This window comes from Takifugu flavidus, chromosome 9 (genome assembly GCF_003711565.1).
Source record: "Takifugu flavidus isolate HTHZ2018 chromosome 9, ASM371156v2, whole genome shotgun sequence".
Lineage (NCBI taxonomy): Eukaryota > Metazoa > Chordata > Actinopteri > Tetraodontiformes > Tetraodontidae > Takifugu > Takifugu flavidus.
In genome coordinates this window covers 734,122-753,778 of record NC_079528.1, presented here as the reverse complement: position 1 = coordinate 753,778, position 19,657 = coordinate 734,122, and the positions used below count along the sequence as shown (strand labels likewise).

General features: G+C 44.8%; 3 protein-coding genes across 3 annotated transcripts; all 3 read left to right on the top strand.

Moving 5' to 3' along the window:
- The first annotated feature begins 1,184 nt into the window (after positions 1-1,184).
- Positions 1,185-11,868, top strand: nsd1a (nuclear receptor binding SET domain protein 1a). Its single transcript, XM_057043706.1, has 23 exons — positions 1,185-1,570; positions 2,142-2,986; positions 3,193-3,331; positions 3,442-3,614; positions 3,690-5,499; positions 5,711-5,835; positions 5,950-6,163; positions 6,245-6,342; positions 6,409-6,480; positions 6,576-6,797; positions 6,886-6,978; positions 7,099-7,222; positions 7,297-7,494; positions 7,879-8,058; positions 8,313-8,469; positions 8,540-8,745; positions 8,879-8,991; positions 9,067-9,336; positions 9,413-9,529; positions 9,703-9,844; positions 9,923-10,029; positions 10,129-10,333; positions 10,610-11,868. The coding sequence occupies exons 2-23, from the start codon at positions 2,159-2,161 to the stop codon at positions 11,377-11,379; spliced, it is 6,363 nt and encodes a 2,120-aa protein (XP_056899686.1). The 5' UTR covers positions 1,185-1,570; positions 2,142-2,158; the 3' UTR covers positions 11,380-11,868.
- Positions 11,869-12,447: 579 nt separating this feature from the next.
- Positions 12,448-17,181, top strand: slu7 (SLU7 homolog, splicing factor). Its single transcript, XM_057043707.1, has 15 exons — positions 12,448-12,605; positions 13,164-13,320; positions 13,801-13,954; positions 14,031-14,111; positions 14,201-14,365; positions 14,469-14,534; positions 14,608-14,739; positions 14,864-14,961; positions 15,217-15,284; positions 15,575-15,714; positions 15,855-16,016; positions 16,098-16,199; positions 16,283-16,360; positions 16,517-16,642; positions 16,720-17,181. Exons 2-15 carry the CDS (start codon positions 13,172-13,174, stop codon positions 16,897-16,899), a joined length of 1,701 nt encoding a protein of 566 aa, XP_056899687.1. The 5' UTR covers positions 12,448-12,605; positions 13,164-13,171; the 3' UTR covers positions 16,900-17,181.
- Positions 17,182-17,436: 255 nt separating this feature from the next.
- Positions 17,437-19,600, top strand: c1qtnf2 (C1q and TNF related 2). The gene is made up of 3 exons (XM_057043713.1): positions 17,437-17,839; positions 18,078-18,335; positions 18,514-19,600. Exons 1-3 carry the CDS (start codon positions 17,809-17,811, stop codon positions 19,152-19,154), a joined length of 930 nt encoding a protein of 309 aa, XP_056899693.1. The 5' UTR covers positions 17,437-17,808; the 3' UTR covers positions 19,155-19,600.
- Positions 19,601-19,657: the final 57 nt, after the last annotated feature.

Below are 19,657 nucleotides of genomic sequence, written 5' to 3'. Positions count from 1 at the left end.
GATCTATCTTACGGATCAAATTTGAACAGCACCCTCAGACGTTTTTAGATAAAGTCTAGGTTGGAGACAAATATTGTGGGCCCCTCGGTAAATAAAGTGGTTTATGAAGCACCGGGAAAAAATGTCGCGTCTTCGACATCTGCAGCGGAGCGTTTACAGACACGAACAACTTCCGGGTCAAGACAAAATAAAAGGCGGAGAGAAATTAAAAGGAAATTTTATATCATAGATGCGTCTGAATCCACGTCTTTGTGAATAAAATAAATTCAGTTAATTAGACTTCGGTCGCTTGTCGTGTTTTATTTTCCTTTATCATAAAAACAGGACGCGGAGCGTTGTCTACCTATTATACATCCAAACAACAGATTTTTTCCTCTTTTTTCCACAATAATGGCCGTTGTTCACAGTTAACTGTTCAACACACTTCCAAAAATGGTTGTTTTTGTGTTTGACAATGTGCGGGGAAATGGTTATTCAACTCCTGTTATAAGCACGACGATCCAGGTTTATTTGACATCATCGCACTTCTCACAATCACACATCCACGGAGACTTGGCTGACCTGCTGACAAGTCAGTGCCTGGTCTTTGTTCGACCTAGGAGGACCGGGCCACAGCAGCGAGTCTAGTGCGCGCTCCAGGTTTGCGCTTTTCTCATCGTTTATACACAAAGACGCGCACCACACCATTTTTGGCACAAATGTGAACGTGAGGGGCTGAACAACCGGGGCCTAATACTAAGTCAGCCCCTGGTTTCGTGCGTTCTTCCAGCCGCCGAGACTTCTTTCTCGTGTTTTTCGGAGCGCCTAGCGGCCTGGTTCCTCATGTCAGAGAGGCAATATGGCGCACGGAGTTCAGTTTGACAAGAGAGGCCGTGTGGCTGTTTGCGCACAACAATCATCTCGTTCTGTCGACATTCTTTAACGTTTTTAACAGACACCAGGCCCAGTTCCTCTGGTCAGACGCGACTAAACCAGAAATAATAAAAAAAAGACGCGTGGAACCTGGCCATTTTTATTCAGTAGCCCACTCATTTGTTTGAATTCATAGCGTCGCGCACCAGATATTATTATACCGATATTGATTAGAAACTTCACCTGGACGTGCGTGTACGTGCGTGCGCATCTATATGTGCGCGTGTGAGGGTGAGTGTCACGGCCCTGTGCAGACGGGGGGTTGGGTAGCGGTGCCGATTGGTTGCTGCTCTCCAACACAGTCAGTCTGGGCTTGTTTTACCATAACCAGGGGCACTTCGAGAGCAGGCAACAAATATCATGCCAATAAGCTGCTGCAGCTGCTAGGAGATCGGTTATGGCACACCGAATCCCGCCGCTGCGCGGTGTTGCAGCGTAATGGACATTTACTTGTGATTTTTGTGTTTAATGTGACAGTTTTTCAATGGGCCGCCGCTGATGAGGCTGCTGAAGTGCAGAGAATGAGACTGCCTCGGCCTACTACCAGGGCTGCTGCAGCTGGGATTGTGCAGATCCGCTTTCACAAACCGGGAAAAACACTCGCTTTGTACCACACACTCTCACACCCGCCGCTGGCTTCACGACCCGCCTCCAAATGGTGAGTTTCTCCCGTTTTTTCCGCGTGTTGTTGATGTTGGGAACTTGTCGATGTGGTCATTTTTGGGTGAGTTAGCAGCTTCCTATGTCGCCGTGTTGCCGTAGCTTGTTTGTGTGAGCCTCCCAGTGTCTCGGATCGCTCAGTGTCACCACCTCTGCCATGGTCCCGGCCGGCCTCCTTTCACTCCTCTGCTCCCCCGATCGAAAAGACACACGGTCGTCTCATCAAGCGGTATCATTTAAAACCAGTTTGTGAGTAAATATGGCCGAAGAAGAACCGTATTCCGGCTGTGTTTTGTGTTACCGGCCTCTAGTATGGAGGCCACGCAGTGTCGACTCAGGAGTGTGCGCGCCGGTGCGTACGTATGTGTACGCACAGACCGTGGCCGAACCTTTGAAAGATTATTACAATCGATGTGATTTCTGTTCTCTTCCTCTGTTTTATGCTTGTGCGTGTGAGCATGCTCTGTTCTTTAGCACAAAGTACCAGCTTAAAAACCTGACACAGATTTGAATGAGAAATTTGAATGGCACACACACTCAAACCAACCCATTTCTCTTTCTGTTGACAGGATCTAGCAGAGACAACATGAATCAATCATACAGACCATCTGTTAGGGTAGGCTCGGTGTATGGCTCAGGCCAGACAGAGCGGAGGCCCCTCAATGGTCTTGTAAGCACTTCCTATGGAAACCAGTGTGGCGTGGTGAAGCGGGGGTCCGATCCACTGTCGGCTTTGCAACTGCCGTCGCCCAGCGTCGCACAGCCGGCCGGGTTCAGGAACAGCCAGCCCAAGCGAGCCGACTGCTACGGCCAGCTGAAAAGGGTGCCGGACCTAAACCGCGTGGTCATCAGAACTGACACAGACCAACGCGACCTCGATTCCAGGACCGACTTTCACTGTGCGAGCCCGATCAGTGATGCAGAGTTTGACACGCCTTCGGTCCTGTTGCCTCCTTCTCCGGGCAGTGATGACGTTGAGCCGCTGGAGCCCCTGCAAGACGTAAACAGAAATGAGTTCTCACATCGTGGCCTCGACGGCTTAGGACACTGTTCACCCATCCCCAATGGCTACCTGCATTTCGGGTCCACGCTGTTTGACAGCAGCGACATTAAGGAAGAGCAACACTCTAGCAGGGAGGACCTGGCGCCTTTCTACCACTCCTCAAGGTCAAGTCAGGGACAAGCTGACACTGACGCCGATGGCTCGAGAGCAGAAAAAAGAACATACAAACCAACTTTATTTAATCTGATGTCTAAAACCATCTCTGAACTTAACCCGACACTAAGTCCCAGCGCGCTGCCGGAGATCACGATGAGAGACGGGTGGAGTCTGGGCGAGGAATGTGACAGCGATGGTGAACTGAACTCTCCCATCGATCCTGGACTTAATTCACCTACGGGGACCAAATCTACTGTACGTACAAAGAAAGCCCATTTGCTATATTTGTAAATACACACATTTCACATGAATAAATGTTACTAATGGAAGCAACAATATCATAGTTTAGTACGTAAACCACAAATCCTCTGCCCTTTCTTTTCAGTCTTGAACATATAAATAGACCACAACACCATTGTTTCTTTCCTCCAGCTTTACATTATTCCTTTCGTTCTTGTTAGTCCAACAGCCCCAAGAAAAGGCCTCTTCCTGTCGTGAAATATGTGAAAGGCGACTTGGTGTGGGCTAAATTCAACAGACGGCCTTGGTGGCCCTGCCACATATGTGACTCAGACCAGGGGACCCACACTAAGATGAAAGGTGAGTGTTCATTCATAACTCAATACCAAGTTAATTATATAGTAGTAATATACTATAGTAGTAGTAACGGTGATATAAGCAGAGCATGGTTTTCTGTTATTTTGCTTCAGATCCCAGTCCTCGTCCTTGCCGGGTGTATTTCTTGGAGACAATTGGAGAAATATTAGAACGTGCTTGGGTTCCTGAGAGCGCCATCCTCCCCTTTAAAGGAGGCCATGAGTTTAAAGACTTACCTGTGCTCAGAAGGAGAGGGAAACAGAAGGAGAAGGACTACAAATATACGGTAAATTAAGTCGATTACCTGGGGGGGTGGAGATTCGTGGCGATAAGTTTTTTTAAATGTCGTTTTTGGTGACAGATACCCAAAAGTCTTCTGACCGCGTGGAAGGTCAGCGTGGCGGAAGCTGAATATCTGCTCCCAGAGCGACAGAGGAACACTGAAAGTGTCCTTCTGCCGTCTGTCAACGGAGAGGAACGCGTCCCCAGTCCAGTCCCACCTGAGAAGACACACAAACTCCCCTCTTTTACCGTGGACTCCCGCACAACCCACAACGGTTCCCCACCAAATCCCCATCCTGTGAAAACCCCAGCTGCACTTCATTCTAACAAGAACCAACCTTGTAAAAAGAAAAAGAAATGTTTGTCGGACATATTTGGTCACATGATCGGTGGATCCAAAGAGACGTCTGTCATTAAGGTTGTCGATCAGTTTCATACGACAACGTGTGCACTGACAGAAGAGTCCGGGGACTCGCCGTACGCCGACCTGGAATCGGTTCCGATGCTGCATCGTCCTAAACGTGCTGCGGTCCCTCCAGTACAAGCTGCACACAGACCGGTCAGAAAAGACCATGGTTCTGCTCAAGTGAGAACGGAGTTTACAGACAAAGCCAACCCTTCTACAGGTTCTTCTTATTCCCCTGACTGTCTGACAAACAGTCTGCCATCTAACCATCTTGAGCAGGGCGTCAGCAGCTCCAGTGACATCACGTCCGGTTCGTCTAAAATGCACTCGGCGACTTTTCCGGCCAGCAGCGGCCTGATGACGAGAGCCTTGAAAGCAGAGGAAGACACAGATCTCAAAGAGGCCACGCGCCAGAGCTCCACACACGTCCGTGCCAAACTTAGTCCTCTCACTCCTGTTGACGCATCTACCGAACCGGATGTGTTTCTGAGCTCGGAACCCCCCAGCGGCGCTCCACACACCTCTCCGAAACGGCGAGCGAGAAAGCCAGACAAGAAACAAATACGTAACGGCTCCTTGACGGCGCCAAGGATTACAGAGTCGAGCGTCCTTCCTGATCAGCCTGTCGAGATCAAGGCTGAGAATGTTCCACAGCCCGTGTCATCATCTTCTCCACCTTCTGTGTCTTCGGTCGATGGTCTTCAAGATGTCAAGGAACTAATGTTTAAATCTCTAGTGAAGGAGGAGAGCAGCAGCTCAGACTTATCTGTATTTCGGCCAGATGCTAATTATAAATTCAGCACCCTTCTGATGCTACTGAAAGACATGCACGACACCCGAGAAAAAGATGGTAAACCGTTGACTCTCCCACCGTCTCCGGTTCTGATTAAGGAGGAGCCTCTGGTTATCCCCACAGCTGCAGGAGGAGGCCGTGGATCTTGTGATGGGTTGACTCGGGGGATCAAAGTAGAAACTGGGCAAGCAGAAAGAGCCACGGTGCTCCGAAACAGTAGAGTAAAATCCAAGAAAAGGACCAAACCCATCATGAGCTCGGAAAGTTATAATTTTCAGGACTTCCCCACCAAATCTCTGATAGAGAACCCTGACAAACGACACAGAAAGCGGAGATTACCAGCGAAAATCAAACCCGTCATCCCGGGTCTTTCTTCTGATTTGGCCAACTTGGCATATGGCAGGGAGTACGTCACCGGCCATGCTGACTTAGCCGGTCCCTCATCTTGTCCTCCCGGCGTTTCTGATACCTCAGCCAACTACCTCGATAAGAACTGTGGACCTTCCACAGTGGCTCCAAAGAAGCGGTGGCAGATGGTTGAGGATGATGACAGTAAGAGCAAAGTTAAGAGAAGAGTGTCTCTCGAGATGAACGGGTCCTTCATAGCATCATCGCCAGATCTTCATCCTGAAGAAGAGAAGCAGGGAAACAGTGACTCATTCTTCTCAGAGACTAATTACAGCACAGCTGGTAAGGGGGAAAAATCCTGCTGTTTAACTTTTAGCAGGTTTATAGGGAATTTATCTGTTGTGGGCTAGATTTGTGGATTTGGATGCATTGAAATATTAATCAATAGTGAATAAAATTCAATATTCCAAAAAATACATCCATATTTAAGGTGAGCTTTAAATAAAAGTATTTACCAAGAGGACAAATTCACTGTACACGTATGGTTTTGCAGGAAATGCAGAGAGCAAGCGCTTGCGAAAACCAACAAAAAGGCTGCTTGAATCAGCCGAAGAGTACGAGCAAATATTTGCCACCAAAAAGAAATCAAAGAAGAGCCCCTCAGAGTCTTCCACTTCGGTAAGATGCTCCTTATCCCAGTTGTCACCAGATAACCACGTGACCTTAAATGCATCGTCGGACGTTTTGCTTTTATGTCCTCAATCGGCGGTTTGAATTTATGTGCCTGCACAGGAAACATCGGGGCCCACACTGCTCCACAATCTCGGTGCCGGACTTGAAGCTGTTACCTCGACCCCATCTCATGTTGTAGCTGTGGACGCGTCGTCGGAGCACGGTCCCTCAGAGGATGAGGTCTATTCTGTAGTATCTTCAGTATCTCCAGTCAAAACACAACCTCCTCCAAACACAGACGCAGAACAAGAACCCCATTTGGCTCCTAAAACTGGTAAATGTTCATTGCTGCTGTATGTGTCTGTAAGTATCCCCATAAACATTTTGCCTGACGTTTTGTCTTTACTTAACGCAGGATTGTTACTTCAGGAGCAAAAGAGACCAAGGAAGCCGTCACAAAAAGTGCTAGAATGCACCATAGAGGAAGTAGCCGTTGGTCCGGCCAAGAAAAAGGTAACAGTATGAAAGTTAGTTAAATGGAAGAAAAATGTTTAATGCCTTCCTCCATCTGTTTTCCAGGAGCTGAAGCGACCGAGGGGAGATTCCGATCAGATCAGATCTGAGGTCAAGGTGTTACTCGATAAAGCACAGGTATGACAGACGTGCAGTCTGAATGTTTGTTATGATTCTTGTACATTCAGTGCAAATCTATAACCACGTGTGAAACTTCATGCTGTATATGACAGGCTGGGTCTCTGAGAAAAGAGAAGCCGTCGTCTGGTGCGCCTTCTGCTCCTGTAGCTGCCTCCCATTGCTCAGAAAGTGAGGATCTCCTCAACCTCACACCGCCACACCACTCCCCCAGCCCTGGATGTTCAGACATCCCCAAGCCAGAGTCAGACCTCGAGCCCTGCAGTGCTGTGGACCAACAGAACCTACACTCTGGAGCTGTCACTCCCAAACCTGAGGTACGTCTTGTGTGTTCAGCTGGCTGTGATTTTAAGAGCAAAAGTGATCTGTGAGTAAAGCCCTGTGTGATGACTTTTTTCACTCTAGGTGCTTTCTACTGGCTTGATTGACAGCTTCACTTCTCAAATTGACATAAAAGGGAAAATCGGACCTGCATCTTTAAAAGAGAATGTCTGTCAGGTAAGAGTGTCCATATTTTTCTCACTCAACACTAGTGGGAATTTTTTTTTATACACTTTTATAATGAAGGAAAAAAATGATTAGACACATATGTGATTGTGTATATGTATCTTCCTGGAGGTGTGTGAGAGGACGGGGGACCTACTGGCCTGTGATGGTCACTGTTACGGAGCCTTTCACCCTCAGTGTATTGGCCTGTCAGCAGCCCCTAAGGGAAAGTTCTTCTGCCGTGAATGTAGCTCCGGTGGGTGTGCTGTCTCATTTTAATATTATCATAAAACGTTCTTTGTGTTGATCAGAACTGTCTGTTGCCCTCAGGTGTTCACTCGTGCTTCGTGTGCAAGAAATCTGGTAACGGGGTGAAGCGATGCATGATACCACTGTGTGGGAAGTTCTACCACAACGACTGTATTACGGCCTTCTCGGCTACACAGCCTCATAACAAGGGTTTCCGCTGTCCCCTGCATGTGTGCCTGTCCTGCCACATCAACTACCCGCACAGTAACTGTTCTAAAGGTCGGCTTTGCTTTTGGATTGATGTTGAATCAATCAACAATGTATTTGAATACATCTGTCTATTTACATGAAACCCAAGGCAGCAACTCAGTCAAGACTCTGTGACTGTTGTATTTTCATTTTACCTGTTTGCATAAGCTTCAAACATCTCTTCTAATCCTGTAACTATTAAACTTTCAGTTTCCTTTCGCCATTTGTTAAGTGTCAGCAATTCTAAAATAGAAGTGGCTGGTGGTAACTCAGGCATTGTGGCTCCTGTTTTATTAGATATAGTGTTCTATCGGACTTTTGCCATTTGTTTCTGCTATTAAATACACGTCGAGACCTGCTTTTGTCGTAACAACAAAGGAAAAATTACAAATGTCCCTTCTGATTTTGTCTCAGGTCGGTTGGCTCGGTGTGTGAGGTGCCCCGTGGCCTATCATGCAAATGACAACTGCATGGCAGCGGGCAGCTTGGTGCTGGCAAACAACAGTTTTCTCTGCCCGAGTCACTTCACGCCACGCAAGGGCTGCAAGAACCACGAACACATCAATGTCAGCTGGTGTTTCGTCTGTTCTGAAGGTAAGTCTCATCCTGCACTTTGTGACCTATCAAGAGATCATTTCTGGTGTTGATCATATATAGAAAGACTGAAACACAAACAATTTGGCTACAAATTTTTTTGGCAGTTTTTTTCACTGAAATGAGGAACATTTTGTCGGAACATTGCATTTGCATCTTTCGGCACCAATACGTCATTTGTCGTACAGCTAATGAAACCAGCAGTTTCGGAGTTCAGTCAGTGGTGTTGGAGATGGTTTCATGTTAACTTGCAGGTGGTAGCCTTCTGTGCTGCGAGTCCTGTCCTGCTGCATTCCATCGAGAGTGTTTGAACATGGAGATGCCACAGGGAAGCTGGTTCTGCAATGACTGTAAAGCTGGAAAGAGGCCACGATTTAAGGACATCCTGTGGGTCAAGTGGGGTCGCTTCAGGTCAGGCTCCAACACGGCACATCCCACCTCAGCTGGATTTGCATAACTGAAAGCTGACCTAATTCTCCAGGTGGTGGCCTGCAGAGGTGTGTTTGGCCAAAGATGTCCCACATAACATCCTAAAGATGAAACATGATGTGGGAGAGTTCCCTGTGCAGTTCTTTGGCTCCAGAGACTTTGTGTGGACGTACCAGGCCAGAGTCTTCCCGTACATGGAGGGTGACACCCACAACATAGAGACAATGGGGAAAGGTGCAGATGCAGTCTACAAAAAGGGTATGTATCAAAGGAAAAAACAAAGATGTTAATTTCTGAATGAATAAGGTGGGATAATCTTCTCATCACTTGATATGTCTTTGCCTTCATGATTAAAAGTAAGCACAATCAAATTTTCTCCCCATCTTTAAAGCCCTGAGTGAAGCAGCTGAACGCTTTAAAGAGCTTCAGGCTGAAAGGGTGATGAGGCAGCTTCAAGAAGACAGAAAGAATGATAAGAAACCTCCACCATACAGACACATTAAGGTATCATCTTGGATGCAGCTGCTTTTTTACTATGAAGATAAAAGTTCCCTTAAACTGACCGCCTCCATCTCCCAGGTGAATCGTGCCATCGGAAAAGTGCAGTTCATTACAGCTGATCTGTCGGAGATTCCACGGTGTAACTGCAAAGCATCTGATGAGAACCCCTGCGGCGTCGACTCGGAGTGCATTAATCGCATGCTCATGTACGAGTGCCACCCGCAGGTGTGTGCTGCGGGGGAGCGATGTCAAAACCAGGCCTTCACAAAGCGCGAGTACACGCCTGTGGAGATTTACAGGACGTTGTCCTGCGGCTGGGGTTTACGCGCAGTATCGGACATTAAAAAGGTAAGAAGTTGATGAATGTAGGCAACATTCAGGTTATCCTCTCTTTTTTATAATCTCTCCTTACATTACTTCGCAGGGAGCATTTGTGATTGAATACGTGGGAGAGGTGATCGATGAGGAGGAATGTCGAGCCAGGATCAAACATGCTCAGGAGAACGACATCTTTAACTTTTATATGCTTACACTGGACAAGGTGATTCTCCACTAGATGCCCAAACAACCAAAAATTTGGTTAAAATATGCCCAACATGGCAACTACACTTGACCACAAGAGAACAACGCATAAAGCAACTTAGCACAGAACCTGCCACTATGGCTAATATTAGATTCGTGCTCGGTGCAAATTTGTTTGAATTTTGCTTGCAGGACCGGATCATTGACGCCGGGCCCAAGGGGAACCAAGCAAGATTCATGAACCACTGCTGCCAACCAAACTGCGAGACTCAAAAGTGGACTGTGAACGGAGACACCAGGGTGGGGCTGTTTGCTCTGCAAGACATCCCAAAAGGTTTCTTCTGCAGTTTTATGCAGTGTAGAGTGAGGGAAGCAAACACTTGCCTGACTTGAATATAACATGTATTTAAAGGGAAGGAGCTGAATTTCAACTATAACTTGGAATGTCTTGGCAACGGAAAAACTGTGTGTAAATGCGGAGCACCCAACTGCAGCGGTTTTCTGGGGGTCCGGCCAAAGGTAAAAACCTGTCTTCTAACAGCAGCAGAAAATTATCCCTGTTTAAATTTGCACCTCGGGACAGCAGTTTTCTAACCTTTATGGTTTTAACTTCATTAGAACCAACCATCAGCTGAGAAACTAAAACTGAAGGAAGGAAAGAGGAGGGTCTCCATGAAGAAGAAGACAAAACAAGAAGTGACCAAGGAGCGTGAAGACGAGTGCTTCAGCTGTGGGGATGGGGGTCAGATAGTGTCCTGTAAAAAGCCCGGTTGCCCCAAGGTCTATCATGCTGACTGTCTGAACCTGGCCAAGAGGCCTGCAGGCAAGTGGAAGTGGATCACTGGTTGTTGAACATCAGACATGGACAGACTGCTGCTGCTCTGGCTGTCTTCTCATTTCAAATGGATAAATGCTGCACTGCAGACTGAATCCAAAGGCGGCTGCCTGCTGTAGTTTTAGTGAAATTGATTTTCAAATAGGATTGAATTAAGTTCAGCTGCAAAAAACCAAAATATGTACTACAGATCGTGAATCAACAATCTATTAGTGGATTTTTAAAACATGTTTGCCTAAACCTTTGTGGTGGTTCTGGTTCCAGGGCGGTGGGAGTGTCCATGGCACCAGTGCGACATCTGTGGAAAAGAGGCAGCTTCATTCTGCGAGATGTGCCCCAGCTCGTACTGCAAGGAGCACCGTGATGGGATGCTCTTTATCTCCAAGCTGGATGGCAAGTTGTCCTGCAGCGAACATGACCCGTGTGGCCCCGAGCCGTTAGAGCCAGGGGAGATCCGTGAATATGTGCCCAACATGACCTCTGTGAGGCCCAAGAACATGCCCCCGGCCATCTCCATGGTTCCAGTATCCAAAAGCTGCAGTCCCGCTCCCACAGCATCACTACCGACTGAGCACAGGCCACCTCCTCGGCTCTACATCAACACAAAGACCGCTACCTCAAGCTTTGTCCCCTTCAACAGGTCCTACCTCACAGATGAAGGTGATGAAGGTGATGAAGGTGATGAAAAACCAGTCTCCGCCCCCTCCTCCTCCTCTTCCTCAACAGAAGAAAGGGAGGATGGTGAGGTAGAAGATGGTGAAGTGTGTCAGTTGGAGGTGGAAGAGGATGATGAGGAGGAGGATGATGATGAAGATGAGGAAGAAGATGATGATGATGATGAAACTGGGGAGATGGAGATAGTGGAAGAGGAAGAGTTACTGTATAGTGGGGACCTGCTGGAGGACAACAGCAAAGAGGGCACTGGAGGTGGGAACGTCTTTGATGACTGGAGTGATTACGTAGATGAAGAAGAGGATGGAGAGGTGGAAGATGACGAGGATGAGTGGAGGATGGTGGTGGATGAGGATAAGTGATTGACTCATCACTCTTTCAGAACCTCTCAGCAAAGACTCAGTGATATTTGAAGGACAACAAAAAAAAACATGTAAAAACAAGAACAAGAGTTTGATATTTTTGGTACCTATATGAATGCAACGCTGACTTCATTTTGGTACCACGTTGCCTTCTGGTCCTCAAACCGTGTCGGTGAGGATTTGTACTGGTGCTAAAGCTTGAGGACTGACCCAGTCCACCTCTTTATACTTCTGTCAGTATGTTTATACATGTCTAGTGCTGTTACCTTCTTTTTGTTTTCAAGTGTTTACATTTTTTTTAAATGTTCAGAATATAAGAGAAAAATGTGACCAAACTCTGGAAATAATGGCATCTTTTGTTGCTGTTACTGTCTTAACATTGTCTTTCCTAATAAGGATGATCAAAAAATTGTCTCATCGTGTTTTAGTAAAGCACAAAGAAAGCTTGATTGTTCTGATTTTAAAACAATAAACCGAATGGAGACAAGAGGTTTAGATTATATCACTACAATAACAGTAATTCTCCTGATCAAGTAGATCAGAATTTAGCACTAGCAGCACGGTGAAATAAAATCTCTGGTCTCTAAATGTGTTACAGACATTACTAACACTTGTTTGGCATCTCTCAGTGCAGCCTCTGTCAATTAATTTTACTTATTTTAAAATTATTCTTAACCATCAATACTAGCTTATATGGCACATTGTGTCCTTTTTAAAGTATACATTTTCAAAGCAGGTCTTAAATGACAATCTGCTGATTGCATATTACTTTTATCAGAAATATCAGGAACTTGTTACTATGAAGTATCCATGAACTGCATATAATGTCACTTATTGATTATTTGAGGTCTTGGGTAGCTACATTTTTAAGTGCTCTGTTAGCATTATTGGCTGGTTGCATAGTGTTTTGTTCTCTTACAGCCACTTTTTAAAAAATCGTAAAATGTTAATCAAGAGTACCGGTAATAACTAATACATTGACCTTATGAGTCAATACGAAGACAGCATTGGGAATCGTCCCTCGCTTTCTAGGAAATCCTGAAGGTGTCGCTGTTGCGCTTTGTCAAAATGATCAACACCATAGAAGAAGAAGGCGAGTGACGTCAAAGCCATCCATGTTAAATGGCGCAGGCTTCGTTTTGGTAATAACAAGCTTGAACTCGAAATTATAATCTAATTGTGCAAAAGAAGGAGCACTGCAGTAGTATTTGTTGGAATTAATTAAGGTAAGTGGTGTATTGCCGGTTTATTACAGATATTAAGGTAATCGGGAAAAAACAGTTTAACTAAGCTTAATATAGCTTAGCTTGTCTCAGATAACTTTAACGTTTTACAGGCCATTTCTATTTTTACATGACTAAGTGTTAATTGATTGATTGATAAACGTATCGCTATTGAATAAATACAGCCACGTTATTTGTAAGAAGAACTAAAGTTGTAGTTTTACTCCTGATTTTTGAATGTGTTGGTTATTCGGACTTGTAACGAGTCTAATCGCTCTTTGGGCTTATTTTCAAAAAAATGAAACTAATGTGTCATTTTGCTTTCACATGAACACTTTTTAACATGGACTGTTACACACCCCCGTTTTCTTTGTGTATGTTGTGTATATAAATGTTAATAAAACTTCAAAACAACATTATGAAGCACAGCAACAATTACTTGTCTTTCCATGTGTTTAAAACATAACCCGATACCTGTACAAGTGAAAATATAATAAGGATAATTGCGTTACTGACTGCTTTTTGACTGTGGTTAATGCTTGAGAATTGTGTTAATTGCAGGTCCAAACATGACAGAACAGACTACCACCAGTTCTGAAGGGATTGTGGGCCTGGATGAGCCCAAGAAGATGACAAGGGAGGACTGGAGGAAGAAGAAGGAGCTGGAGGAGCAAAGGAAGCTTGGAAATGCTCCAGCAGAGGTGGATGAAGAGGGAAAGTAAGTTGTAGATGAGGAACTGCATATGGGATGGATGTCAGGTACTAGGAATAGTGATTCAGTTATCAGTGATTGGTAAAGTCACAATATTCCCTGTTCAATTTTCTCATAGTTACAATCTGTAATTAAACAAATTCACATTAAAATATGCCTAAACTGTATAATCTGACTGTGGACAGTCGTAGTTCAGCTGTGAAACCCTTTTTTAAGTTTTGTTTGGAATTGCCTGTATTAGTTTCAGATTTCAAAGATGAGGGTTTGTTTCACTCCTTTACAACTGTTTAAAGATGTCTTTACAAAATAGTTCTGACATCTAGCTTTACAGGCACACCTACAAGTACACCGAAATATAGCAGTTAAAAACTTTTCTTATATAAAATGTATAATAGTAATTGTGTATTAAACTATTATAATATTGTTAAATGCTACACACACACATTATTATTGTGTAAAATATCAGTGCTTCCTTTTTTTTACCAGGGACATCAATCCTCACATCCCACAGTATATTTCGTCTGTGCCATGGTACATCGACCCTTCTAAGAGGCCCACGCTAAAGCATCAGAGGCCACAGGATGAGAGACAGAAGCAGTTCAACGCTATTGGAGAGTGGTATAAGAGAGGAGTGCAGGATGTGAGTGATTAGTCAGTGTGTTAGTTTGTGTAATTGTGACACGTGGAATTTAACAGCTACAATATTCTCCAAATAGAATTCTCTTGCGACCAAATTTCGAAAAGGTGCTTGTGAAAATTGTGGTGCCATGACACACAAGAAGAAAGACTGCTTGGAGGTAAAATGGTTAAAACAGTTTTTAAATAAAAATAATTTTGTATTGTATAAGTTGAATATGTGTTCTGACTTTCACTTTTGTCCCAACAGAGGCCCAGAAAAGTCGGAGCTAGGTTTACAGGCACAAGCATAGCACCCGATGAGCACTTTCAAGTAGAGCTTGATTTAGACTATGATGGAAAGCGTGACCGCTGGAATGGATACGATCCCGAGGAGCACCAGCGCATCGTGGAAGAGTATGCTAAAGTAGATCTGGTAAGCTATCTAAGGACGGGATGTTTTCCAACTCAGTATTAGTGAAAATGTTTAAAAGAAAAATGTAATTTCAGTGTTAATCAGACTTCTTTTGTTTTGACAGGCTAAGAGAACTCTCAAGGCACACAGACTTCAGGATGAGCTGGCCTCTGGAAAACTGGACCAAACTGTAAATGTTTATTATTGTTACGACTAAAAGAAGAACTGGAAATCGATCATTACTTAAAATTCTTTATCTGCAGGAGAGGGAGCACAACAGCGAGGATGAGGATGAAGATAAATATGCGGATGACATTGACATGCCTGGTCAAAACTTTGACTCCAAGAGAAGAATTACTGTCAGAAATCTGCGTATCAGAGAGGACACCGCTAAAGTACGGAACTCAAAATATCTGAACAACCTGGCATATCCTCTTTTGTTTTGTCTTTTTTATGTACCGGTATATTCCTTGTTTATGTAAAAATGCTAATACAAACTTCTTGTATCTACTTTCACAGTACTTGAGGAATTTGGATCCAAATTCAGCTTACTATGATCCAAAGACTCGTTCTATGAGAGAGAACCCTTATTCAAATGCTGGCAAGAACCCTGATGAGTAAGTACACACAGACAACTGGCTGTAACTGTAAAAGTAATGACTGTTGCCCATCTCAACCTATTAGGGTCTAAATTTGGGATAGCATAGGGAACCAGACGGCAGGCCGCTGAAGCATAAATGGTGAATCCCATCTGCTTGGGAAGCACGTCCGCATTTCCCATAGTCTACTCAGAACTAAAATAAGCCCTTTAGAAGGTTCCTATTTGTCAGATATCAGCTACATTCCTGTTTTTGAATCATTTTGTCTGACAGAGTGGGCTATGCTGGAGACAACTTTGTGCGCTACACTGGGGATACGATCACCATGGCTCAAACACAGCGTAAGACTGATATTTCCTTATTCTTCGCCACCTCGTTCATAAAGGCTTTGGTATTGTCACAATTCAACAGCTCTCATAATTCTACCAGTGTGATAGTGGAACTAGCAGGTTACTACTGTAGTTATTAAGAGTAACCTTCCATGGCTCACCGTAAAGATAATGAGAAACCGACTCTGATTTATTGGCATGTAGGAATGCTTTTGATTTATTATTTATAGACTTTGAGGCATCAAACGTTCTTGTCCTGTTTGTGTTTGAAAATGATTTGATAATACTTGATCTTGTTGCAGTGTTTGCCTGGGAGGCCTATGAGAGGGGCTCTGAAGTGCATCTACAGGCTGACCCCACCAAGCTGGAGCTGCTCCACAACTCCTTTAAGGTCAAGAAGGAGGACTTTAAGGAGAAACAGGGTGATAGCATCTTGAAGAAGGTAAAGACATAGTTTAAGAAGATTAACTACTTTGAAATTGAATGAAGGCAGAACTCGTTTTGATGGAAGCAGAAAGGAATCAAGATTTGCACAGTTCAAATTTAGAGTGTATGTTCCTAAAACTTTTATGTCACATTTAGTACGGCGGTGAAGAGCACCTGAACGCGCCCCCGCGGGAGCTGCTCTTGGCTCAGACCGAGGACTACGTGGAGTACTCTCGTCATGGTGCTGTTCTGAAGGGGCTTGAAAAGGCCGTGGCTCGCTCCAAGTACGAGGAGGACGTTCTCATCAACAACCACACAGTAAGGACAAAATCACAAAGGAGCCTGTGAGTTTTATTACATCTTTTTGTTGTAATTTTAAAAATAATGCATTTTCTTTAGTGTATTTGGGGTTCCTACTGGAAAGATGGCTACTGGGGATACAAGTGTTGTCACTCCATGGTGAAACAGAGTTATTGCACAGGAGAGACTGGAGTTGGGATCGTAAGTAAATGTCCTCGCGATTTGTGATCCTGTTTGAACCTTTTTAACTGAACGGCTATTTTCATTCTTTCCATAACCTGAAGAACAACTCAGACTGTGTTCCATTTGAAGAGAGTCTGACTGAGCCTCAGGAGGAAGAAGTACCCAAGTCCCTTTTGGAAGTAAGACTTTAGATGTTAATAATACTTGTTGATATTGGTAAAATAGATGAAAGTTTTAGGCACATAATAGCATCTCACTGCACTGCTTCAGTTCCATTTCCTGGTGTTTTCTATTTGGCTGTCTTAAAAACAAGCTTGTGTAAATGTCATCCGCAGATGCACCGGGATAAGATGGTGAAAGAGAAGAAGAAAAAGAAAAACAAAAAGAACAAGAACAAGAAGCACACTTCTGACAGCAGCGATTCAGAAAGTGAAGAGAAGAAAAAGGAGAAACTGAAGAAGGTATGATCATGTTTCTGTTTGTGCATCCGCTCGGGTGGATTTCTCTGGTTGACCTCCAGACGGTTTCCTCCTCTCAGGCGTTAGAAGCAGAGGACAAGAGGGTGAAGCAGGTGGACGCGCTGCTGCAGCTGGATGAGAGGAAGAGGCCGTACAACAGTTTGGGCCAAGTAAAGGCCCCCAGTGAGGAGGAGATGGAGGCCTTCCGCATGAAGCGCTGCCGCCCAGATGATCCCATGGCTTCATTCCTGGGCCAGTGACATCAGCACCTCTGAGGTCATCCAGACGTTCCTGAAGGACTCCGTGTGGTGCTACCAGAGCCCCAGCTCGGTGAAACCATCTCCCAGACTGCTGCTGCCAGCAAACGTCTTTTCTGTGATGTCTAAAAAGAGAGCCATGACAGAAAATATGGACATTTTCATTTTACACCTTTTTTTCTTTAATGTGATAAATGTTTCAGAAGTCATCCTCGGTGTAAACTGTAATTTGAGGATCAGTGCTTGAGGTTTTTTTGTATAATAAATGGATCTTATTTCTCCAAATGCTTTTCTTTGGGTCCAATCTGCTCCATATCAGTCAGTGTGTTTCTTTGCAGCCGAGCAGTTCCTGCAGCGTCATTATCTGTGAAACATTAAACGGCTTGAGCTGCTCCTGCTATTTCAGCTTCTTTCCAGATTTGTCCTCATGTTTGCAGCTAAAGACCAGGATGGAACGCTCAAATTCGTTCAATCATCTTGAGATGGTGTTTGATAGACACTAAGTCATTTGTCTTGGGTCACATGGTTCCAGTTAGACTGAAGCCTGTATGCAGCCTTGCCCAGCAGCAGTATTTATCTGTTTCTGTGCTCTCGCAAGCGCGCGCAGCCAAGATCAAAAGCATTTCTGTGAGTTTCAAGCTGTGGTTTTTGCACTGGGTCTCGTCTTTTTCTGGTGCTTTCAGAAATAAAAGGCCTGTGAGGGCTGTGTTCTGTTCTGATTAACTGCTGCGATACTACTGCCCGGACATGAATGCGATGACATCACAGTGAAAGTATTTTCTGGCAGCGTTAACGGGGCGGATGTTATGAAGTCTGAGTCACTGGTTTGCACAGTTCTCTGCAGCGCCTCTTAAAGATAGTTATACTGGACAACCATGTAAGAAAGTTGGCATTCCGGGACTGAGCGGGAAAATGTACTGGTGTCGATCTTGTTTCTCAGCCGGTGAGTATTTTGGCTGTTTTTTTATGATTATCTGATGCACTTTGGAAAAAACATGCTGTGTGTCTTGTTCTCCATATTTGTCAGGAAAACAGTTAGTCAGCATAACGTGGACCCAGCTTGATTCAGGACTCTCAGCTGCGCATGCTTGCACTCTGACATGGATCCCTTTCTTTAACTTCTGCGTGAATCAGTACTTTTTAGCTCCATTGTGAAACTGTTTATTTTGATGGCTCCGCAGTGACCGTCATGCTGCAGATGTGTGTGATGTGCTGCTTGCTGTCAGTCGCCTGCTCCCAGTCACGATACGCTTTACCAAAGAGAGGCCGGAACATCACTATCCACAGCTCACAGCTCATTTGTAGTCTCCCTGGCCCGGCGGGGCCTGATGGGAACCCTGGGCCGCCCGGATCACCTGGGGCCATGGGTCCTATGGGGCCACCTGGGAAGGACGGCCCAGATGGAAAGGATGGAGACAAGGGAGACAAGGGAGATGCAGGTAGTTACTGTTGATGGGCTCCTCTTTGTGTCCTTTGCTGTAAATTAGAACTCCTAATTTACAGGTAATTTCATCAGAGCAAATGCTTTTTATTCAACAAGTCTATGAATAGGAACATAAATGACAATAGAGTGTATTATTTGTTTTTAAAATTCTATTATACCACATGTGATTGCAGGTGATCCAGGGAGAACTGGGAATCCAGGCAAACCAGGGGTGAAAGGCCGCGAAGGCGTCATAGGCAGAGCTGGACTGCGAGGGCTGAAGGGGCTACGTGGATCCACAGGGGCCGCTGGAACTAAAGGACCTAAAGGAGAGGCTGGTGATGTGGGTCAGGAGGGAGCTGCCGGACGCTGCAACTGTGGCACCGCGGCACGCTCAGCCTTTTCTGTGGCTGTCACAAAAAGCTACCCCAAAGAGCGACTGCCTATCCGCTTCAGCAGGGTCCTGTTGAATGAAGGAAATCACTACAATACCACTACAGGGAAGTTTGTCTGTGCCATCCCAGGGGTCTATTACTTTAGCTACGATATCACTCTGGCGAATAAGCACTTGGCCATCGGGCTGGTCCACAACGGACATTACAAGATCAAGACTTTTGATGCAAACACGGGGAACCATGATGTTGCTTCAGGTTCTACTGTTCTCCGCCTACAGAAGTCAGACCAAGTCTGGCTGCAGATCTTTTACTCAGAGCAGAATGGACTATTCTTTGACCCCTTTTGGACAGACAGCACCTTCACTGGTTTTCTTGTTCATGCTGACCAGGACTATCTCAACGAAGCTGATACAAAAGCAAATGCACAAGATGATAGTTAACATGAGAAACCTAATTTATGTTTATTTGGCTTGACATTGGTCATTCTTTCAGATCAGCCTTATCGGGGTTTACACCTAAATGCAAATATTAGACGTGTTGTAGTCATTTCGTCACTGTGCCAGCAGAGGCCGCTCACGGATAGAGGAACATCTATTACAAAGGAAACGTTTAGTGCAATTCCTAAATTTTGCCAAAGGCAAAATCATCTGCCAAATTCCCTTAATTTCTTCGTGTCGATGTGGGTTGGGTTTTTTTTGGACCCAATAACTTGCCTTCGTACCTGTGGCTGTATCCACGAAGTGACACGTACAGACAATATTTTAGATTTTTGCTTTCAGAAAATGATGACATCGATGTTTCAATTTATAAATATCACTATTGAGGAATTTAAATATTGTAGGAAGTGACCCCTCCACCGCAATAGGACAGTTGTTGTTGTTGTTTTTTTTAAAAAAAAAACAACATCAATATTAGCTAATGCTATTATTTCTTATGTTATTTC